At 39.1% G+C, this 25,410-nt stretch overlaps 1 protein-coding gene across 4 annotated transcripts in view; it reads left to right on the forward strand.

Moving 5' to 3' along the window:
* The window catches only part of igsf21a (immunoglobin superfamily, member 21a), a 189,055-nt gene that overhangs the window by 43,678 nt on the left and 119,967 nt on the right, over positions 1-25,410 (forward strand). For 3 of the 4 annotated variants that reach the window (XM_004547443.6, XM_076884231.1, XM_004547444.2), the window contains one exon: positions 18,043-18,155. In XM_004547443.6, the coding sequence (XP_004547500.1) occupies positions 18,043-18,155 (113 nt within the window). Of the gene's footprint in view, positions 1-2,124; positions 2,268-18,042; positions 18,156-25,410 lie in introns of those variants that run through there. The other variant, XM_076884233.1, reaches the window with a different exon arrangement.

A 25,410-nucleotide genomic window follows, 5' to 3' on the forward strand; every position in this document is an offset into this window, starting at 1 on the left:
TTGGCTTCATGATGCCATCTGTAAGTTAAAAAGAGCCTTAAAAGGGAGTTAAAATAAACATTCATTTGATTTTTTTTTGTAGTTGATGTATTTATTTATTTTTACCAATATGGATCCCTACGTGTGTGAATGTTTGTGTGGACACATTTAGTGAGATGGAGCCAAGCAACAAATAAAAGTACTGTAATATAGCAGCTGGGACTGATGGTTGTGTTGCTAGAGGGTAAGTAAAGATATTTTGATGGCTTTCATATGACTTATTGATCCAGCTTCTCTTGTGGTTAACAGAGGACTTTACCTTGACTTTTCCAAGGCTCAGTTATCTCTTAGGCAAAAAAGAAATCTATAAAAATAGATAATGTTGGCTTAGGCTTCTGATGCAGATGTAAATGTGGTCTTTTAAACAAATAATGCATTGCTACTATATCAAAAAATTTTAATATTTGATTGAAGACCCTGCTGATGAGTTTTATTGCAGGTTTCCATGATTATTAATTACATTTTTTGCCAAATCTTTTAACAGGTCACTCAAATCCCTCCGCTTAGCCTTAATTTTTATATTAAAAACAAACAAACCATCAGGCCACATAGACTTTAAGTAGACAACAAAAACACCGTTAGCGTAAGTAGTACACATACTAGTATAGTGTGATATGCAATATGGCTAACAGAAGTAATTTCCACTGAGTGGAGCTTGTTGCCCAGCTTAGCAAATGTGCACAAGAAATAAAAGTACATACACATGCACTGCACCTATCCTTTGATCAAATTAACCTGACAGATGTGATTCATCTATGCCCGTTTACAGCCATGCATTAATTTCCCCTCCCTAACACAGTTTATCCCAATTAACACAGTAGCTCTTTCACAAACACTGTGAGGGGGAGATGTGCATGTGTCAGAGCTGCAGTTGGCTGCAGCCAAGTACTAAATGTGATCCAAAATGGAGGGACAGCTATGAATACCAATGCTTGGTACTTCCCTTCACTCATAGGTTGTGCTCTCTAACCTTGTGCTTCTCTAACTTTAATTTCTTTATACGCTTTCATTTCACTACAGAAGTGCATCAGCTCAAAGCAGGGAATTGTAAAAAGCAACCCAATAAAGCATGCAGGAGTGCACCATTAGAAGAATAACTGAGAATCATAATGGATGTTGTTAGATTAGATGAATTTGTGAAATTCGGGAAAATCCCTTAAATCTACTTTTAGTCTTGTGCACTTTCAGTGAAACTATAAATGTAATTCTCTATCATTTTCTTCCATTCAGCCTTCCTGCTAAAGCACTTAAAAAAGAGCAGGTGATCCAAGGGATAGTTGAGTCATTCCAGTTTATGGCAGTGTTTTCTCTGAATAAGCCGCAATTTGAGGCATGAGAACTTTCAAATGTTTGACACTGGGGCATCAGCAGTGTATCAATAATCAGAGATGTATGAACGTATCTGCGCATCAATTTAATGAACGGTTTCACATAGATCTGGTGTACTGTTCTTTCATTTATGTTTCATCATAAATATCCACAATATGTTTAGTCTGATTTGTGGAGCCTGGCATTCATCTTACTGTCAGTGGCCCCTAGCTGATTTAATGACTCAATTTTTCCAGTGAAATTTGTATTTATATGTATGACCAAAGGGAAATAGCCGCAGGATAGACACTGTGACTTCTTTGACTGCCCTATCTACCACTAGCTGGCAGTGGGAATGGACAGTGTTGGGGAGTAACGGAATACATGTACCGCCGTTACGTATTTAAAATACAAAATATGAGTAACTGTATTCCGTTACGGTTACCGTTTAAAAAGGTGGTATTCAGAATACAGTTACTTTGTTGAAATAAATGGATTACACGGCGGTACTTTCCTGTTTCATTTTGTCGCGGGTCAGGACTGTTTGGGTTTTGTTTGACAGCTACGTTCTGTTGTTCCAGGCGGCAGCGTTACGGTTGCCATGGTTACAGGGCGACGCGCTCTTTCTCTCTCTGCGACTGTGTGTTTCCTGGGTGAGAGAGCGCCTTTTCGTTGTTGTTGTGCTAAGCTAACAGGCAGAATGCTACAAGCATAGCTCTAAAGAATGTAGCATCATGGGCAGTGTAGTCCGTGTTGCAGGGAGAATGGACTGCCATACACGTTATGGGTCTGTGAGCGCGAGGAGGGAGAAAAAGGGGAGTGGAAAGGTACGAGTTGCCATCGAGGAAAAACGGGAGCTGGAAGCATGTAAATATAATAATAACCACTGCAGCCAAGAAGAGTGCCTGACGAGCCCAGTTGTAAGTAAGCTATTAAGACTCGACTGTACACCGTGTTCGTGTTTTCCTCCGAAAACAATAAGTTCCGTTGGAGCAGCCTTTCAACGCCTCTCTCTGTCTCTCGCAAGAAAAGTTGACCCACACAACAAAGTAAAGCTATTTTTCGGCTACGAGCCGACAGGGACCCCGCCTTATTAGTCAGAGGTCCCTTTACTACAGTTCGGAGTCGCGGACCTTCAGTAATAGTAATAAATCACACAGCAATAGTACATTCACGTTGTTGTAAAAAGCATGATAATATATTAAGTAATCCAAAGTATTCAGAATACGTTACTGTCATTGAGTAACGTAACGGAATACGTTACAGAATACATTTTGGGGCAAGTATTCTGTATTCTGTAATGGAATACATTTTAAAAGTAACCTTCCCAACACTGGGAATGGACATATAGGCGGGTAAAATGACAGCATAATTATACACGATACCAGAATTAATGAAGCAATTAATGCTTGGTGTAACTGAAACCACAGGGGGAAAATATTGACAGACGATCAAAAACAGTGCCTGTTCAATCAGCAACAATGCCCTTGGTTCAGGTACTGACGCTAACCTGTGCACCTCCCAACTTCAAGTGCACCAAAGTGCTTCTGAGGGTAAAGTAGTAATTCAGTACAGGATAAAGTGAGTAAGAAAAAAAATTCTAAACTATTTCAGTGAGCCCTATTGAGTTGTCTGTTTTCTGCCATGTCTTTGCAGTCTGTGTTTGGATTATATAACAATATTTTTCAAGCTGATACAGCAATGAAGAGCAGATATGCCAGTCTCTGTCTTGGTATACAGTCACCAGGATGTTAAAATGCAGATCTTTAGCTGAGATATTATTAATAGTTTTGCAGGTTTTAGTGCGCAAACCCTACCACTGAACAGGAGATAAAGCTGAGGTTAGTGAGAAACTCATTAGTTTTGGTCATAATTTCAAGCAGTAGCACTGAGACAGGATATGAAGTCCTGAACATCTGTTGTGTTTAATGCCAGTACTTGTTCAAGTAACAAGTAAGATGACCTAACCTCGACACAACAGACCAACTATTTCAATGGGCAGTGACCACACCGCATGTAGAAATATACTAAAAGCTTTGTATGATGATGGCTGCAATGTAGGACTGACAGAGCATTAGGGATAATCCTACAATTCCTACAGCACTCATCTAATGTGGATGTGGAGACTCAGCACCTCACAGTGATTGTTTAATTTCAAATGCAGGGTGAAGGGATACAAGACCACAACAGCAAAACACAAACAATACTTTTTTGCGCTGTGATTTTTAAACAGATTAACTTTTTGAAATTTTAACACATTTATATTACAGGCCATGCAGTCCTCCCAACATCTAAGCATACAGTGACCTTTTTGCTGACGGCATATCACAAACTTAATGTTTGCTGTAGAGCACCTGTACACAGGACAGGAAGTCAGTGTGAAGGTCACCATTTTGGCCAGCAGGACACTCTATTCCCCAGAACGGAGAGGAGACGAGCTGCAGTGGCAGCCTCTAATCCTCTTTAATTTGTTTTCAGATGAGGCTTTGGAATACCAGCCTGCTCCCTAAGCAGAGATCACATAAGAACGTGGGCTGGGACAGCTGTCTCCTCTTCTGGCAGTTTTAATACAGGTCTAGTTGCCACCCCACCCTGCAATGAATTTTTCTGATGGTGAGCTGAGTATTTACTTTATATGGCTTTTAGTGTGACAACGGGGATGCAATTCCACATGGTACGAAAGCACAGTAGTGCTAAAATGGCTGTTTAAAAGGAGAGAAAAAACCCCAGAAAATGAATGAAGCTGGGGGTGGAAAGTGCTGCTTTGTTTTTTTTCTTTATCAGCAGTCAACCAGTGGTCTACTCATACTCAGCCCTCTAAACAACACAAACCTTGTAATTGGGTTTGGGCGTGTCCCCTTTCTCCTTTGTTTGACAGTAAAGGTTGAACTGGGAAAAAGAGGGAAAAAATGTTCACAGATGTGCGCCGCACCATTTCATCTACACCGATGGTGAGTAAGATCACTGCGTAAAGGCTTGTGCATCTTGTCGCGGCACAATTTTACAGCAACGTGATCAGATGATGGGTTGATTCTACTAAAGTGATGGTGCACGTCTTGGGAGACAGTGGGGGTTTAAAAGCTGCTGAGACAAAGCATGCAGGCAGTAGGTCGGTGATACAGGCAGGGGACTGGCAGTCCTTTAATCCTAACCACTGTGCTGATAAATCAGCATGTGAGTTTCATTTTTATCCCTCTTTCCAGTTTGCTTGATTCTTGAGTGATGAACAAACCCCCACTCACCTTTAAGGCCTTTTGATGTAATAACCACCTATAGATTACACTGTGCAACAGCCAGATTGGTGCTCATGCACTGGGCTAACAGGTGGATGGTCTCAGAGTCCAGGTAGCTTTCGGGCAGACGGCAGCAGTAGTGAAATCCCTGGGGACATCACAGCAGTCTAGTCACAGAGCTTCACTTGATATTATATATCTAAGTAATTCTCTGCTAGTAATTGAACTATGCTGGATGAAAAAAAGCATTTAGTATATTGAACTTGAGCTGATATTTCTGAGAAAAAAAAGAATAGGAGCTACATGACCCAGCAGATTTCTTTCAATTATCACGTTGATCATTCTCTGTCCATGAACACAGCTCTTTACTGTTAAACTTACAAAACCTTTGGAACCTCTTGTGATAGAGAGAAGGATTTATGTAGCCTCTCTAGTGTACTTCCTTTAAAGTTTGCCACACTATAATGTTTTGTAACAGTTACACCTTGTACATTACAACTTTATTTTTCGGAGAATAGGATCCATTCTCACGTCCATTTATTGCTCTGTATGATAATTGTATGAGAATAGATTGAAGATTATGCACTATAGTTTTTCATTTCATCATACTCACCATGACTCCTCCACTCCACTAAATGAAGCTAGATAGATGACAGAATATCTATTTTCTGCCTCGCACACAATTGTTTGATTTTTATGAAGTACAACATACAATACACACTGCCATGAGCAAAAAAAGAAAAAAAAAGATGATGATACAAATTAGAAAGACTCGTTTTGAGGGCCACTAGAGTTAATAGAAATGTATAATACAATACCAGAAAGCTGGGCTGAGGCACCAGTACAACCCTGCAGGTTATGTTTGTCAGGCAAACTCAATAGTAGATGTCTTAATTGAGGTCACTATGGCAATAGTTTTTCTTCCTCCTATTTTTACCTTTTGGGACATCAAGAAAATCTCCTCTTTCTGGCCTCAACATTAAAATGGTTTGAGTAAAGAAAGAATAATAATAATAATAAAAAAACATCACTGCCCGTGGAAGATTGCATTTCTAGAGTGGTTGAGTGAGGCTTCAAAGTGGATAGAACAAGAGCAAACCATTGCAGAGGTGCTGTGAATAGTCACTGAAAAAAACTGCCTCCTTGTAACAGTAGCAATTCCACTATGATTAATTGAGTCTGCAGTTTATGTTCCCTGCATGTGGGATACAATTCTCAAATCTGGCCATTTGACATTCAGAATGGTCATTTTTCCACATTCTCCTCCCTCATTTCCTGCCATTGCTCACAACCCTAGGTGATGCAGAGGTCTACAGATTGAATGCACAAACAGTTACTGATACCCTAGCGAGTCTGTTTCTGGGTTACCAGGACAACCTGCTTCCTTGGTAACAACATCATGACTTCTTTGAGGCCTTTCATTAATTTCGAACCCATTTACCATATTAAAGACACACTGGAATATCTATTTTCTAGGCTCTGTGCTATTTTTTTTTCTTAGCTGTGTGCTTGTTTGTTGTATTTATTATAAACAAATGGGGAAAATCCAAACTAACAAAACAAAACCAGGTAACATTTTATGAATATTATTTTGCAGAGGTGCAAAAAGCCACGTCTTTCTCACAGTTCCATATCTTGTTAATTTGCCTTTTTTGTAAGAGATCATAAAAACAAAACAAGTATTCAAACTCTCTCGTTTATTCATCTTTTACATAGCCATCCATTATCATGTGTTTGTTTGCCTGTTTGTTTGTCACTAAAATTGAACTGTGATTCCTGCCCTGTCAGTGATGAGTTTACTTACATACACCCACACTTTTTGTACCAGAGGCTTTTATGAATATTGGAGTAAAAAATAGTGAATAGAATCATAAATGCTATTTGATAAATTGCTTTGTTTGGGGGTGAGGTGGTATTTGGGAACACATTTGGTCTGTAATGTGGATGTCCACTTAATTTTCAGGCAAAATAAACACTTCTAAGCTGAGTAGACACTTAGGCCACTATCTGCTTCAGTGCACGTCTGCAGCTGATTCACTTACTGCAGATACCGCCAATAAAATATTACATTTTGTTATACTTCTTTATGGTCAAGTGTCAATAAGACCATTTTCTACATGGCTGCTTATATGTTCCCTAACTGACCGTTGAGTCAGTACCATGGAAGAACTGAAAATTACAGCATTACATAAAAATCCAACCTCATTGTGAAACAATGCACTTTCAGCTCTTTACCTCACCCTAAAGTAGAGGTTTTTGCTTGACATTATGTGCATCATTCAGTTTTTCTTTCACATAAATATTTAGGAGATGGTCAAGTTGCAGCTCTGAACAGAAACTCCTGGTCCTCCTACATGAGTGTATTATTTGGATTTCTAATGCAGTGAGGAGGCACATAAGTTTAGGGGAGAAACATGTTACAAAAGCATCTTATTGTTTCCTAACACACATTTCAGTCTTTATAGATGTGTCTTTTTGATTGCATCTGGCTTCAGAAAGCTGAGACACTGCACCCCTGCCAACCCCCACCAACTCAACCAAGAAAAGAAATTGGTTCACTTCTCCCAAAACAAAATTATTTCGATTGGCAGCCACAACAATAACAACTAATTTACACAGCTGCAATAATGATGCTAGAAGGCAGATGAATCTATATATGTGGGATGATGCAGTGTAATATCCTTTCAAAAACTAAAAAAGGCATTTTATCCTACTGGTCTGTCTAAGAATGGCTTTATCTTCATAAAATTTGCCAGATATTCCAATATAATGAATCACTTTAGTTAGGAGGAGGAAGATTTTTCTTTAAGTGCATTTTTCTACATGAGTGCATTTTGTGTAATAATTTAAAAGCACATATAAACAGAAAGACATATTTCTGTCCTTAAAAACTATATATAGTAATATAGTAGTAAAATCTTATGGGTTTTTTTTTTCTTTGTTTTATGTATGTTGTAATGGCCCGGCCTCTGTGCACCCTGCTTCTTCCTTTTTTTAGGCAGCAGCAGCTCGGAGATGTGGAGTGATTAAGGATATAAAGGCTGCTCTCTCAGTCCTTTTTTTCTCTCTTTCTCAGAAGCTTCCACTTCCATCATTCTTACTTGTTCGGTTATTTTTGGTTTTTACATCCTTATCTAATACTTTGTATACATTTACCTTCATCCATCCACACCATCCTCTAGTGACACCTGACACTTTCATACCTCAGTAGATTTTAAATGAAATAAACTGGGTATTTGGATTTTGCCTTTCTTGAGCCAAACAGCTAAAGGTACTTCCACTTTGCTGTCTATCATCGCATTTTTTCATTCTCAAGTTTTCCTTTCTCATCAGTTTCACTCAAATAATCTTATCTGTAAACTATCACATTTTATGTTTTGACATCTTTGGTAAAACATGTAACATAAGCACTATGCAGACTGCAGACCCCTCTTGTCAAGTGCTTTCCACTGTTGAAAGGACTGTGGAGGGTTTTTTTGTTTGCTTGTTTTTTAGTTACCCATTTTCCAGTTTTTCAGGCAGTGCTCTTCAGACATACAAATTATCAAATCATGTAAACTCCTGAGGCATTGGAAATCTCCAGTGAAAACACACAAGCTAATGGCACATTTTTCTCTGCACATACAAGTTCCCAGCTGGATAATCTACACCAGACATGGCTGTATGAGCCATTTTTCCTGATGGCATGGCCATTGAAAATCTGGTACTACTACTACTCCCTGGGGTCTACTTGCATGCTTCAGCAGTGGTCATCCTCTGTCTCTATCATGCATGCCTTCTGTGAAAGCTATACAATTTAAACCTCAAGAGTGTTTTTTTCCTTAATGGTTTGAGAGAGGAAAACATGTTTATGTGTTGGCATTTATTTTCTAAAAGTTTAAAATGAATGTAACTCAAAGTGCTTTACTGTAATAACTTCACAGCAAATAATGAGAAATATATGTACTCACTGGCTAATGTACACCAATACAAATATAGATGAGAAAAAACTAGGTATAGAGGGATCTAAGATTTAAAGTTTTTAGTTGAGTGGCTAAGAGTGGTACATAGCATCTAACTAACTCTTCTGGGAAGACTGGCTATATTTCCTCTCTAGCTTCAACTCTGCTTACCAATGACATAATAATTCCACAGGCCTGAGGCCATTCAGAATGAGGACCCACTGACATGGCTCATTGTGAGCAATATGGGCTGTGTGTGTGTGTGTGTGTGTGTGTGTGTGTGTGTGTGTGTGTGTGTGTGTGTGTGTGTGTGTGTGTGTGTGTGGATGGGTGTAGAAGAGCATGGGGAGGTGGGATTACATCTACCAAGTGCTGACACTCTTGAAGCTTAGGCATATCATTAAACAGTAAATCACTGACTGAAAAAATCAACTCCCAGATTTCTGTTAGCAAAAGAAGACCTTCCGCATGGTCACAGATTGTGTTCTTGGCAAGAATAAATCAACATCCAGTCATCGAGCTTCTCCCGCTACGCAACGCTTCCTGAGCTCAGCTTGCATGTACAGTTACAAATCACCACCTGAGGTGTGTTGAACATTCTTCACTGCAGCATTCATTCATCCATGCTGACTACCAGCCTCGTAAATATGTTAAATTTAAAGATGGAGTAAAAAAAAGAAAAACAATAAGTATTTTTGAGTATTTTCTAATGAATTGGACAAACTCTATTGTTTATTGTTAATCTGTTGCACTCAATAGGATAAGATTCAGTAATGTAGGGTAAAATAGCTTATTTTTCTGTCTTGAATCTACTGCATGGGTATCTGTGAATGTTGAAAAATAAGTATAGTTAAAAGGAAAAGCCAATTTCTCACAACCTTGTTTTGGTAGTTGGGGCCATCATGTTTGGTTTTGACACCATGACATTTGTGAAATCTGGGGGATGCAGCACCCAAGGTAGATACAGCTTAACAACAGAGAATAATAAGGCACCACAAGCTGTCAGACAAATCGCTTGGCTGCTCGGTGCGTTCTGCTTGAAATGTTTTGATTGCCAGAGATGTACATAAAAAAAACACTACTCTAAGATTAAGGTACGGATACACATTATTTGCATACAAATTCATATTTTTAATTTAGATGTTTAGTATTTCTCATGATACGAGTCACTTGTAAGGAAACACAGACGTTACATCCGTTTAAGGTTACTGGAGTAAGGAGAGCGCAGTTAAGAAAGTGGAGCAAGCAGACACAAGAATGCTGTTGGTGTTTGAACAAGCTGACACAGGTAGCTAATAAGGGGTTGTAAGATGGGAGCGTTGAAAGCTTGTACCCTGGCAGACAGGTGACCAAGGGGTTTGGTGTGGTTGACAGGTGGAGAGCGGGTCAGGCTAGTGAATGGAGCCGTAGGCAAGAAGAGGAGTGAAACAGAGTTGGTTTGACAGGTGATGAGGTGGTGGATCTAAGCACAGGAGAATAATATTACAAAACAAAAACATGGGGAGTTAACTACGCAGCACAATGAGGCAAGGAGACCTAAAAGTAACCTGTTTTATGCAGAACAATCTAGCAGAGAGTGACCGGAGAGCTGGTATAGATTTGCTGCTGCAGATGGGTTGATGATCTACAACTAAGCATGCTGATGGTATGCGCAGGAAAGGAAGGAGAAGGAAGTGACTTAGACATAGAGGGACAACCAGGGAAACAAAATGAGAGACAAAAAGAGAAAATATATATATAAACAGAGCCATAACCTTTTTTGTGTTGTTTGAAAGGTTCAAAAATGACTGTAAGAAACCATTTTCTTAAAATAAAAAAATATTATTGTATAATTTGTATTTTTTTATTATTATATTAGTATATTAGCTTGTCTGTGTTATAAAAATGATGTGGGGAAAAGGTTATTTTTTTCTGATATTTATCTGCATTTTTAATCTTTGATGAAAGTATACTCCTTTTTGGACAAACCTACAAGAACAGTGATTAAACGCAGATATTACAAATGTATTTGTTGCTAGCAGTACATTGTAAAACACATATCAGTCATGACATTTTCTAAGGAGCCTTCCGTCCTATTAAAAACACATCACTGCCCACAAGCTTTGAACCACTGCCTTCAAATCCAGCGCATAATTTTAGAAATGCAGTTAGCAGATGAATCGACCGATTACCAGATGGGTCCACATTTGTAGACATTTATAGCTGACTCTCTTACATGGCATATTTTATGTGTTTAATTACACTTGAATATGTGTGTGATGGTGTAAAATATTTTGTTGTTCCAATACAGTCTGTTAAATCAATCCCCAATCCTTGCTAAAATCCCACTAAAATTGCCATATTATATCCCACATATTCATTTTCTGGAAGTGATCACCTCAAACATGCTTTCGACACTCCAGATCAGTTCTGTTTGTTTACATTGCTTGGAGGCACAGTTGAGGAGGCGCTCTGAGAAACTTAGTCATCCATTTTTCTCATACATTAAGTCGCACTGACATCTAAGCAAAGGTAGGCCATAGCCATAAATCACAGAGCACAATAACAGGCACATTTTGGGCCGGTCCATCATTGGCTGTGTTTTGTTTTCTCATTGCATCTTGGCAAATTGCTGTTATTAATGGGAGAAAGCATAGTTTGCAGCCCTCATTAGATTTTGTGCCAACAGCGCCTCTGATGGATTAAGACAAGCCGGAGGCCTTGTCTGCCTCCACAACCAGCTAATATGAGCCAATTAAATGCCATGCACTCTTTGGCCACTCCACACTTGCCTATGTGCTCTTACAGGGATCTGCTAGTATTTTTCTTCATTGGCAAACACTTTTTAGTTTCAACCGGTAATTTCAAGGATTTTCTGGATGTTCTTTTTGTAGAACAATGGGCTTAACCTCACGATCAGTCATAATAAATTATCTCCCCTTAAAGCAGTTAGTTTCTCAAAGGGTGCTGAACATTTTTCTTTGATCAAGTGTGTTTTAAATGTCCGTTCACATTTCTTCAGTCTCTCCTCTCACTAATTGGAACTATTTGCAACACAAGCTCTGTTGGTTCTAGCCACCATGTGACAGTCACTGCTGTGGTTTGGGAGTATTGGATTTCAGGCCTAGCGGTGTGTCAGATTCATGCAGATAAAGGTTATGGATAGGTGGCTGTGAGCACCGTTAGCAATATATCTGAGACTTCCTTTAGAGGCAGTGCCAAATATCGCTGAAAGGTTCAATATTGTGCAGCACAAAAAAGCAGAAACGCACAAAAAAAAATCCCATGTGAAAAAGAGTCTCCCTACCTTTGAATGTAAATACAGCTAAAGTGAGGATGTTCATAATGCATGGCACAACTTCTAATATATATATGTATATACACACCAGTATTCACCTGATAGACGGATCAAGTGATGTGACATCCACGTAAGGTTAAAAATTTTCAAAGCAGCGAAATAACTCTGGATCAATAACTGTTTAATACAGCATATCATTGCATTATTAAACACGTTTGACTTATGTGAGGTCTCGTGTATTAAAATATTCAAAATATAATTTAAATAAATGAACTGAATAAATGGTATCGACTGTATAGTAGTAACTACAACCATGTAGTGGATTAAATACTGGGATTTATGGGTATGGGAATTAATCCGTGCACATTCAAAATGTCATCCGATATTTTGAATGCTGACTTTAAAAAAATACAAAAATAAAATATCATCAGCATTAATATTCAGCTCCAAATGAATTATAATTGAATGCCCGGCCTCTTTTAGATGGATATCCAAATATCCAGATAGCATGCCTTCTCCTTAATAGTAAAACTCCACCCCCAGGTAGCACTGAAAGATTTAACCAGGAAAGGGATGGAGGCCATACTATGTCTTATATAGGTGAAGCAGGCTGTAAATTGACAATCACTATCCAGTCATCAAACCACACTTTTTAATGTTAATGCTTTTACCAACACATTCAAGGCCACATTCCAATTTATCATTTATAAAATGTGAACGTATACACAGGTGATCACATACCTAATTGGTAAGAGAAATGTTGGTATGAAGGTTTTTTAAATGAAGAAAATCAGCATAGAACTAATGATCTCCTAGTGATAGTGGTACCCACAGCGTTAAAAAGAACATCTTGTGGGTATCTCTGAGATGCTATTGGCTTTGACTGAACAGCAGTGTTTGACACTGTGGGAATGAAAATAGACCCATGTTCTCATTCCCACAGTAGCATGAGTCTGATTGTGAGAACAGACTCATAATTGGTAAGTTGGGTTAGAGTGAGGCATATGTTTTGCTTCAATAAAAGCAATAGCAGTGGAAACTGAAATATAGTGGAATCATAAAAGCACGAAAAACTGCAGAGAAAATGTGCTGCAGATTTTATATTAAGTGTTTCTTTGTATGGACAACGGCTGATTGGAGACTTGTATGCCCACTCAGAGCAGATATGGTTTTGCAGACAGCTGTCTAAACAATCACAAAATTGAAATGTTTTGTGAATTTATCTCATGGGTGGTTAAGAAAAAAACTAAAACAAAAAAAAACTTGCCATTGTGGGTTTGTATTCTCAAAGTGAATTAGCACTGTAGAGTTTTCGCTCTGTGAATTTTCCTCATAGTCTGCATTTTAACTACAACATCAATCACAACAAGGGATGTAGCTTTGCTGGAACACTTTCAAGTGAGAATGGGTAAATAAAATGTGTTTAACTGATGAAGTCATTTAATTGCATGGGAATTGTGCCTCCATGTCTTGGTGTGTTCAGACTGAAACTGCTCCAGTTTCTCATAGGGATTATATGAAATGTGAACTTCTCCGGTACGAGTGCATAACCCATGTAATGTGCTCTTTTAAAAATTTTTCATCCCTCTCCATATGCTTTGCAGCATTTTTATGTCCGTGGCTATGCTACTTTCTTTTTCTGTGCCACATAGTCAGTGAATTGTTCACAATTAATCCCTGCAACCACAAAAAAGAACCACCATTTATCACTTGCAACTAAATATGTCCATTACTGAAGGCAAGACACACACTTGTCTCCTGTCAAATGACTAACACTACATTCCACAGAATTATGATTGTTATTTTTTATTTTTTGAATATGCATTTACGCCACCTCACTGAAAAACTCGCACAGAGACATTTACAAGGCTAGCCTGCTCCTCTTGTGGGTTCATAGTAAGTGGTGAGGATTTTCCGTAAGAGCATCAGCTCTGTGTTAATGACATGCAGTCCCAGAAAAGGTTTATCCATTCAATTTGACTCTGGAGAGAAGGTCTCTTCAGCCTGCTGATTAAATTAAGATTCCTTAATAAGCATATCTAGGTGCACTGACATGCGAGACAGCTGAGTCTACCAGTGACGATACATCTTACATTTCTTTAATGTACTATACGTATGTCAGTTTTATGTACTTTTACCTATTACCTATTACATATTTATAGGAATTCATGTTTTCCAGTGTTCGAGATAGTGTTTTAGAGCAATTGTGCTTTTTGGAGAAGTAGTGAGATGCAGTGTAGTTTTATCAAAGGAATACTCGAAAGATTATCACGTTGTCATCTAAACTGTGGCAAACAAGCTGAGGTGAATCATGGTGAACAAGATAGCAACTACAGTCACATGAAACAAACGTAAAAAGAAAACAGGACTCTATGTAGTCCTATGAAAAACTAAGGACACCGCATGTTTGAATATCCTGTAGCACATCTAGCAGAAATAACTTGAAATAATTGTTTTCTGTGTGACCTTATCAGTCTCACCTCACTCTGCTTGAATTTTGATTCAGTCTTCTTTACTCCTCTTCAGTCTATTCAAGTTTGTGGGTATTTGTTTATGCACAGCTCTCTTAAAGACTTACCACGGGCTTTCAATTGGCACCTGGCTGCTACTTTCCCTCTTAACTCCTGTGAAAGCAGTAAGGTTGTTCTTTCTTTTCACATGACTCTATATTGGAGGAGAACACGAGTATGCCACCAAGAACCAAGGATTTCTAGTAAAGTTTTGCACAGAATTACTGAAACACATGGCTCACCTATAATGTCCCCGTGTTCATCCTATCATGTTGGTTGTGTCATGTTGGCTTATATATGATGTAATTTGACTTCCATGACAGTTTCTTTAATGGATACACAGTTTGAAGGTTGTTTACAATCTAAATCAAGACATAAAATAAAGACTCGAAGTCTCATAAACCCGTACTTTTATTCACAGTATGAGAAACTATATCAAATTGAGAAAGCGTACTATTTTAAGAATAAAATATTAGCTCATGTTGATTTTGACAGTAGAACTCACAAATGTTGGAACATAACAAAAGACTGGGAAGGTAATTGGTACTAAAAAGAAATATTTTGAAGCTAATTGGTTTAACTGGCAACAGGTCAGTAACTTGATTGGAGAACAAAAAGGCATTCAGGGAGGCAGGGTTTCTTAAAGATGGACAAGGTTAATCAGTCTGCGAAAACAGCATCTGCCAGCTGCAAACCATTTCAGAATAATGTTGCTCATTGTGAAATTGTAAAAATTGTGAAGAAATATCTAATCAAGTACAGTACATAATATCAAAAGTATGCAAGAATCTGGAGCAATCTCCATCCTCAAGGGTCAAGGCCAAAAATCAGTGATCTCTGGGCCCAACATCACATTAAAATCAGTCATGATTCTGTGATGGAAATCACTGCAAGAGCTCAGGAATACTTCCAGAAATTACTGCCTGTGAATGCAGTTCACTGTGCCATTCACAAATGCAGGTTAAAGCTATTATGCAGAGAAAAAGAACATCCAGAAATGCTGCTGTCTTCTCTGGGACATAGCCCATTTAAAATGGACTGAGACAAAGTGATAAGCTGTTCTGTGGTCAGAAAAATCAAAAAATTTAAATGCTGTTTTTAAAAAATGGACACCGGGTCCTCCAGACTAGACTGTTCTGAAAAGTTTTAGAGCAACATATGCTACCATGTATGATGTCTTATTCAGGGAAGGGAACGGTAAACTGTGTATTGCATCTATGACAACGGCCGGATTTCATAGTAGTTGAGTTTTTGAACTGGCCTAAAAAACTCTGCAGTTTAGAGTTTTGGCAAATTGAAAACATTTGGTTCATCATAGAATAAAACAAAAAAGCCAGGCAGTGTACTATAGAAAATGAAATACTCCTCTGTGTGTGTTGTAGTCAGAGCTTCTCTGTTCAGTATCTTGCTCTTCTGGTATTTACAAAAGGTTGCAGAAAATAGCAGGGAGATGGTAGAGTTCGTACTAGAGTCAGCGCACCCAAAAAATCTAAATATTAAAAAGGAAATTTATTTATTTTAATTTATGTACACTTGTTTAATTTCAGCTCAGTGTGAACTGCTCTCCCTTGTTTTCTTCATTGTGTATAAACCAGAGGAGAGCAGCAGAACAGCAGTAAAGACTCTCATCACAATGGTGGGCCTAAAATCAGTTGGCTTATTGTATTGTGTTATGGCCATTTAGTGTATGATATTTTATAATGCTAGTGTGGGCTAATGGTTGTGATGGTTTTGGCAGGAGATTTCTTTTTTCTTTTCTTTGGCTGTAGTGTCCCTAAGCTTTCTGGCAGATGATATACCAAAAGCAAGTGGAGGCATGGCTGACATGTCTATTTGTTTTGGTTTTAGTTTGATATGCTTTATGGTCTAATGCAATGTCTGGTGGTTGTGAATTTCACTTATATTTGTGAATGTCATTTACTTACCACCTTTAACATCCTCGGAGAAACAATCATCATTTTATAAATCAGTTCTAAATATCTAAATTTCCATTGTGGCAGAACCAGGTTAAGGGAGGGGGTGGCCATCTGTCGTGACCGGTGGAGGTGATATGACAAAATTACATTCTTTGCACAAGACCGTGAGCATATTTATGTGCAGTCCTTAAAAATGAAATGGATTTCTGAGATATACTCACAAGTGAGTGAGATGGATATTGAAAAAACATTCTGCCTCTGATCACTATTTTCCTCAGCACGGAAGCACAAAAAGTGCTTTTTCATCCTATAATTAGGTACCTACGGTGGACTGTTCATGCTACACGTCTCTGCAGTTGTCCATTTCTTACACTGATCACCTGGGGAATTCTGTAAAACACTAATGTCCTTAATATGCTGTTAGTTATGTCAGTGTGTCAATATTATATAGAAATATTGGCCATTAAGTGCCATTTTATTCAGTTTTATATTTTCACTTTTATATCCATCTGTTTTCTGAGATATAATTCCCTCATTAAATACTGGATGTGCTGACGCTGGTGATATGTTGAGCAGAGGGTAGCTTGTCTGTCATTGGAAATGAGCCTACTAACTGCTTCATTTTGCCTTAGCCAGATGTAAAGAGATTATTGCTAATGCATAAACTAAATACTATATCTTTTAGGATTGTATATAGCTATAATAAATTCTTTTTGATTCAGTTAACTCTTTCAGTACAAATATCCTTTCCTTCAGTCGTTAGTCTCCCACCCCCCGACAGTTTTTGGATGTATTTATTTTTTCTCAGGTCTTCTCATTATCACCAGGTAATTGCCTTTGTATCACTCCATTTTTATTTGGGCGATATAATCTCACATATGCTGATGTGCTGTTCTGTTATCACCCCGTGTGTGTGTGTGAGTGTTGAATTGTGAAACTGCAGCTCTGTGTGATTTTTTTTTGTGCGCAAAGGGCTGATGATCAGGCACAATAAAGCATTCATCTCTGAAGAGTTTGACCTTGTATTTGGCAGTTACTTTTTCTTAGATTTTTCTCGTTTTGCGTTTGTTGTTTTTCTGTGTGTACGTAGCTTCTTTTTTGTTGTGTGTTGTTGACTTTTTATCACAGCAGCTTTCATTTAATCTTCAATTACAATAAATTTAGGCAGCTTGAGGTTGCATACTGCATGGAACAAATTAGATAGTATATTTTGGGATTCTGAAGTGTAAGAAGAAAACTTTATTGTATATGGATTATCAGCCCGCCCTATCAGAAGCAATAGCAGCATTGCCCATGTTGTGCCTGACATTTTCCATCATGTTCTTTACCAACTATTCATTGTCATGATGCTGCTGAAATGGCTTTGCTTCTATTAGAGGTTGAAGGAGGATGTGTATTCAAGGGCAAACAACTTAAAAAAATAACTGGTGAAAAGCTTAAAACACATTGCACAACCAAATGTGCTGGATAAATCCAATGAAAATAATAATGCAAGAATCAAATAGACAACTTCTTGGCAAACCTGCAGTAAGTCAGTTAAAAGAAGTTGCACTGTAGCTCATTTGTTTGATTTAATCTGTAAACCCGTGACTTATGTAACTATCAATGAAGGGATGCATGGTAACATGTTCTTTTCTCTGTATAGGATAAAACATGACTTTTTCCCCCAGAGTGAATCTATTAATTCTACACTACTGAGTTCTTTTCTAAAGAAAAAAGAAGAAGAAAAGAACCACTAAATTATATACTGTTTCAGAAAAGGTGTAGTTATCGTATGTTACTGTACTAAAAGTTTTTGTTTCCATTCTCTTTTTTCAGGATATCTGACAGTTTCCATAGAGCCCCTGCCTCCTGTTGTTGTTGGTGAGACTGTTACTCTCAAGTGTAACTTCAAAACTGATGGAAGGCTGCGTGAGATTGTTTGGTATAGGGTGAGTAAACCTTTCTACAGTTTCAAAGTAGGGCTGGGCCATATTATACCGTTCACGGTAATACCGGTATAATGTTAGGCAACGATAGGAAAATGAAATATCGCGATAGAATGGGAGTAAAACGCGCATGCGCAGTGCCTTTGTTTTCATACGCACATGGCCGATTGTTGAGTGAAACAGATGAACCAGAATTGGTTTGTAAAAATGGTGCAACTTCCGTGATGTGGAACTGGTTTGGTGTTTGTCCGTCAGATACACGACAAAGCACATTTTTTTTGCAGAACATGCAAGCGGCCGTTGTTATTGTCATATTTGTCGGACTAAGATGCTCTTAAATCTGGGAGTAATCTGGGTCCTAAACTCCGTATGCTTCAGGTCAAACAACACTGCAGCATCACTTAGAGTTAAAAACTGTCTAAATTCTTTCATCTTTAATAAAACGATCAGCATTGCTGCTTTACCAGGTGTAACTATGAAGTTTAACTTCCAGGCATCCATGAAAACTAAAGTTATTACATTTAACGGAGTTAGACGTTAGCAGGAAGCTAGCGGAAGTTAGCTCGCTAGTGTCGCTAGTTACCTAAGCATGATATTGCATGTTCTGACTGAGAGATTTCTGAAAAAAATCAAACGTACAGCTCTACTATCACTTCCAAAATAAATGACGACAGGAAACTAAACAGCAGTGACGTTTGTAGGGTTACTGAAGTTGGGCTAGCTGGTATATAATGATGTGCTACGTGATCGCTAGCGACACAGCTATGTTAGCATAACATAAACAGTGAAGCTGGAGGACGAACACTAACACTTTTCCACTTATAAAAGTTAACGTGAAGGTTCTTCATGGTTAGAGACAAATGCAATCGCATGGCAGGATGCTGTAAACGGACCAAACTTCAGTCAGGAGAACAACTGAGATAATCCATCCACAATACGAGGTTAGTCATTAATATACTGCAACATGGGAATAGAGCAGCTGCCAGAGAATTCAACATTAATGAATCAATGGTACAGAAGTGGAGGAAGCAAGAAGAATGAGTTTAATAAAGTTTGATTTATCTGACTGCTTTGTTTCGCTTAATGTGCCTTATAATCCCGTGCACCTTATGGTCCGAAAAACACGTACTGCACACTGCAGTTTAATGTTGCAAAGCACCTCTTTTTAACTTCAGTGGATATTATACATGGTTATGCTCAGGATATGTCAGCCCATTTCTACTGGAAATGCCTTTTGGTTAAACTTTCAGCAAGGAATTTGCATTTGCACTGTTACATTTTTATAAAGCTTTAATGTACATAAAAACCAGCTTCTTGTTTAAGTGAAAATAAATGGAAGGTTGTCTTTTTGCGCTAGTAATGTTGTGGAGTTGTATTTTGTCTCGCATCAATTATATCGTCGGTTATATCGTTATCGCAAATTTTCAAATATATATCATGATAAATATTTTTGGCCATATCGCCCTGCTCTATTTCAAAGCCATTAAGCATGAGTTGCTTTCTGGAGCATTTGTTTGTGTTATTTCTAGCCATTTGTCATTTCAAGGAGGTCAATGCCAGTAGTCACATCACAGGTTTATGGCTGTGTTAGAACAACCATGTGCTGTCAAACCGCAGTTGTTAGAAAACAAGCTATGATTTGAGCCAGCTGTATGAGAGGCATCACTGGATGTTGCTCAGAATTTGATTTCTCAATCTGGTGGTCATCACCATCATTTCTTAATAGTTCACAGCTGGTGACTCAACAGTTATTAAAATCCCAGTTGGTGTGATACACTGCCTAAGTGCTGCTTATAATTAGGTAGCTGTTGAAGGAGAAAAAACAAAAAGCCCTTGTATGTCCACTATAATGGTTTATATGTTTTAAAGTTCTGTATTGAAGTAAAGCAAATCTGCAAAATGTTACAGTTGAAAGAGACGAAATTTGTCTCACTTCAAGTGAGTCACTGATAAGCACTTAAAATGGAAAGCAGTAGCAGCTGCCGCCATCACATTCTTGCCCGACCATTTTTCTTTAAGCCAAAAACTCTCCAGTAATTCTTGAGAGCTATACAGATTTGCTTTGTGAAAGTGTCCGACTTTTTACATTAATGACTTTTCTGGTGATCGGATTTTGTATAATGCAGTACAGGCAAATTGCAGACCCTGAAATCTTATCATTCTAGCTTGAGGGTCTTCATTAAAATGCATTATTGCTCTGCATTGTGTCATTTATGGTGTCTTTGATGCACTTTAATGACTGATCTGTTTTCAAAACAAATGCAGGGGGATGCCGTTATTATTGTATGAGCACGACTCCCTTCACTTTATTTAAAATAGGTCTTGCTTTAAGGAGGATTCTACTGAATTTACAGTTAACTCATTCACTGCCATTGACGTCTATAGCCGTCAATTGCAGTGAATGAGTCAATGGGTTTAACTCATTCACTGCCAATGGCTGGCAGTGAATGAGTTAAAGGTTAGGCCGCTCACCATAAGCTGCAAATAAACAGCATTTCCAAGAGACAGCGTTGTATGTACTAATAGAAAATGATGGATTCTTGTAAGCTCAACGTCTGAAAATTAAAGATGTCAACACTAGAGTTGTTGTACTGACTATAGGAAAATATATGTATAAAGCATTTCCTAAGCTTAAGCAATATTTAACTAAATGTCAATATAGTTTGCCCAACTGGGTGCAGCCTTGAGATGTGCCATGGACTCACCCTCCTGTAGGCCCACCAGCTGCAAGAAGCACCATAGGGGCCTGGTGCAATGTGTGTCAGGCAGTAGTCAGGGGTGTAGCCCCTGGCGGTCCCATCCCCTGGTATAGAGGTTTGCAATTCTGACACGTCACCTCTCTGCTCAGGAAGGAGCCTGAGGTAGTAATTCAGGTTGAGCGATACAGGCTATTTAGTTTGACTCACCCCAAACTTGGTTTCTGGAACCAGTCCAGAGAGACCTGTTGGACTCTGATCCAGTCTGGAATTGCCCTTGGTAAAAGGCAACGGGAAGGGGTGGGCACTCTTGTATCCCCTGGGCTTGTGGTGAACAAAAGGGTTGCTTTTCTACACTATCAGGTTGGGGAACAGGTCCTGACTGTTTGCACATATGCACCAAATGATAGTTCAGAGTACCGAGTTTTATTTGGATCAGTGAGTGGGGTGCTTGACGGTGCTCCGTCTGGTGACTCCCTCGTCCTACTGTAAGACTTCAGTGGTCACATGGGCAATGACAATGAGACCTCCAGGGGTGTGATTGGGAGGAACATCCTGCCTGATCTGAACCTGAGTGACGTTTTGTTATTGGACTTCTGTGTAAACCACAGATTGTCCATAATGAACACCATGTTCCAACAAAAGGATGTCCAAGTAGCACCAGGTCACTCTCGTTTGGAGGTCGATGATCGATTTTGCAATGGTATCATTGTATCTGCCGCCGTATATTCTGGCCACTTAGGTGAAGAGAGGAGCGGAGCTTTCAACTCACCTGGTGGTGAGTTGGATGTGGTCTCTCCAGCATCCTCCACCTAAACGTATAGTGAGAGTACACTGGGAACGTCAGGCAGAGGCAAGATCTTGAACTACCCACACCTTCAAAACTTTGGAATTATTCCAAGGGAGCCTAGAGACACTGAGTCCAAGTGGGCCGTGTTCTGCACCTCCATTGCAGAGGAAGCTACAAGGAACTGTGGCCACAACGTGGCTGGTGCCTGTTGTGCTGGTAATCTCTGAACCAGATGGTGGACAGTGTCAAGCTGAAGAAGGAGTCCTATCAGGCTTGGTTTGCCTGTGGTATTTCGGAGCCAGCTGATGGAACGAGTTTAGGTGGTAGCTGAAGTAACAACTCGGGTGTGGGAGAATTTTGGGTAGGCCATGAAAAAAGCCGTTCGGATTGCCTCAAAGCAATTCTGGCAAACACTCAGGAGGGGAAAGCGGTGGTCATTGGAGGTGGAGTGCTACTGACTTAAACTGAGTATATAGTTGAAGTTTGGAAGGAACACTTCGAGAACCTATTAATCCCACTGACAAAGGGATTGGAAGGAGAGTCCACGGACAAGGAGGATGACTCGTCCATCACTGAGGGCAAGGTCACTGAGGTAGTTAAACAGCTCCTTGGTGGCCAGGCCCTAGGGTGGACAAGGCTCACCCTGAGTTCCTAAAGGCTCTGAATGTTGTAGGGCTGTCTTGGTTGACACACCTCTGCAACATTGTGTGGACATCTGGGACAGTGCCTGGGGTGGTGGTTCCCTTTTTTAATAGGGGGGGCACAGGGTGTGCTCCAACTACAGGGTATCACACTCCTCACCCTTGCTGGGTGTACCAGGGTGCCGGAATTGAGTTCTTCCGTTAGTTGAACCTCAGTTTTTGTCTTAGTCATGGAACACTGAGCTCTTTATCTTCTCGAGGATAATTGAGGATGCGTGGGAGTTTGCCCAAACAGTCTATATGTGTTTTGTGGACTTGGAGAAGGCATTCAACTGCATCCCCCTATGGGGGTGCTTCGGCAGTATTGGGTGTCTGGCCAGTTGCTACGAGCCATATGGTCCCTGTACGAGTGTTGCAGGAGCTTTGTCCACGTTGCTGGCAGTAAGTCAGACACGTTCCAGGTGGGTGTTGGACTGTTGCCAGGACTGCCCTTTGTCACAAATTTTGTTCAGAATTTTTATGGAAAGAAACATTTTACTTTGGTGGCCTCAGAATCTAATTTCTTCTTTGGTAGATAATGTGGTTCTGTTGGCTTAATTAGGCAGTGACCTCCAGCTCACACTAGTGCAGTTCACATCTGAGTGGGAAGTTGCAGGAATGAGACGTAACCTCCCTTTGGGTGAGGTGTGCCTTGTATGTCCCACCAGAAGGAGGCCCCGGTGCAGACCCAGGACACACTGGAGAGACCCAGGACACATTCAGCTGGCGGCTGGGGAGAGGGAAATGTGGGTTCCTCTGCTTAGGCTGCTGCTCCCACAGGATAGCCCCAAAAAATAAATGGACAGATGGATGTCAGGATAGTTGAACCTATAATGCATAATTTTTATGGATTTTTCCCCCCCTTAAATTATGTCTATCCCTCTATCTGTACAAATCTGGACAGAACTGATAAAATGTCCTTCAAATGAAATATTTAAGCGAGCAACTATAATATTAATTATGTGGCATAGGAGATACATTTTCCACACAGTGTGTAATGGAAAGGTTAAAAATCCCCCTAAATGATACAGTCAGTACTCTGGGTCCACATTTACTATTGTTTATCTGTCAAATAAACTGGTTATTAAAAATGTGAGCTTGAATTTGTACAATTTAAAGTATCCAAAAACCCCACTCTGTTACTGAGGTATGCAGTCTCTGTTGGGTCATTCTGAGTGTATTTGAAGAGTCTGTAATGTACAGTACAGCATTGTAGTGATATTGTAGTGATATTCACCTTGGTTTCACCCCCCCTTCCCAAACCTAAGCTGCAACACTATTCATTAATGAGCAAGCAGCAGTTTATTGCTTAGGCAGGAAGTGTGTCTTTTGAGCAGCTTCTGCTTTCTCACTTTTATTATTGTGGAATAAGACAGTATCTCTGGGCTCATCTGAGCAAATGCTGACCTTTCAAGGTAGGACAAAGAGATTTATGGCACTTTACACATTCACCTTGCTATCATAGATCACCTTCATTGCTGTGACAATTTAATTTAATCAAGCAGAATTTGGGGAGCATTGCTTACATTCTTTCAGATTTCTGCAGTGTCTATTGATAGCTGTACTTTAAATAACCACTGAGAGAAAAGAGCTGCCCATATTAAGTGTTCTCATGGGGAAACCAAAAAGGTTGTAACAGAAATCAACCTCAGCTCTCCGGAGACCACTGCTCAGCACAACCGTTGATAAATTATTCTTTAATCTCTGCCTTTTATTTGACTAAATACTGTTGACTTCCCATTTTACCTCCTGTTCAAATGAAACTGGGGTTGATACTCACCTTGGGAATACTCGTAATCAAAGCTCAGCCAATCACGGGGAGTCCTGAATAAGCTGAATATTTCACTGATGTTCATTTGTGATGCTAAGTGGCTCCACAGTGAGGTGGTTTACACTTTTCACTAACAAGTGAAAGCTCACCGTTTTGATCATGGGAGGAAACACAAATCCCTTGGGGTTCGTGTCAAGAAGAGCGTGTGTTGTAAAAGTAAATGAAATATGTGGAGCTATCTGCTGTAATGACCCTTTGTGAAGAGGGAACAGCTGAAGGTAGCTTATTTTTATTTATGATATTAGGTCACATCATATTCTGTTTGAGGATTTTTTTTCAGCATAACGCCTCCACGCTACAGTCAGAATTAGCATGCCTTATTAGCATACCTGTGTTAAAGACGAACCTCATTATTTTCGAGGACCTTTCAAGGCATGCTAACTCAAATTCTCAACCGTATATACAGCAAGGTAAAATAAATGTATTTTATATGAATTGCTATGTGTTTCTTTTATATAAAATATTTTGTGAAAAATTCTTTATGGCTAAAGGACAAAACATGCAACATTTTTAATATCTTAATTCAACAAGAAAGCAAAACTCTTAAACTTAAGAAAGTCTTCTGCAAGTATCCCGGGCCCTGTCTTGATTTCATGAACCGGGATCTTTTAATGGAAGAGCTTCTTAAAATAACAAACACATTGCCACCCTCCCTAATATAAATTACCTTCTCTGTTTAAATGTGCATTTATCTGCTTCTGCATCAGTGATACTGTTTATTCACATTTATTCATATGTTATTGTTTTTTCAATTATTATATCTATTAGGCTGACTTCTGGTCTTAGACTATGTCTCAGGACAGGAGTTTATTAAGTGGTTTAATTAGGCTGGTTGGTGTTATACTTCCCCTTAATCATACCAGTTTTTCAGTGAATATATTATCACTATTGTTAGTGGTGCCTAATAGTTCTAAAAACTCCATATTCCCCACATTGAGGTAATTTCCCTAGAGTCTGCAGAGTCTACCTGATTATGCATGTTGCGTAGATTTTCCGATGCACCATTAAAAACATGCAGATGGGTAGACATGAAAAAATTAGATGTTGAAAATAGATTTCAGGCACAAAAACAACTTCAATCATCAAAAAAAGGCTAAATAAAACATTTTCACCCCTGCTTCCTTTTATGCCTCCCACTCGTATCTTTAATAATGATCGTTTATGGATAGAATCCCTTATAATACTCTCATTTTAGTTTACTCAAGATGACAGACACAAACAGGGTGTTGAATGCAAGAGAGCAAAACCAGTCTTCAGTAAT

The sequence above is a fragment of the Maylandia zebra genome, linkage group LG5, assembly GCF_041146795.1.
Source record: "Maylandia zebra isolate NMK-2024a linkage group LG5, Mzebra_GT3a, whole genome shotgun sequence".
Lineage (NCBI taxonomy): Eukaryota > Metazoa > Chordata > Actinopteri > Cichliformes > Cichlidae > Maylandia > Maylandia zebra.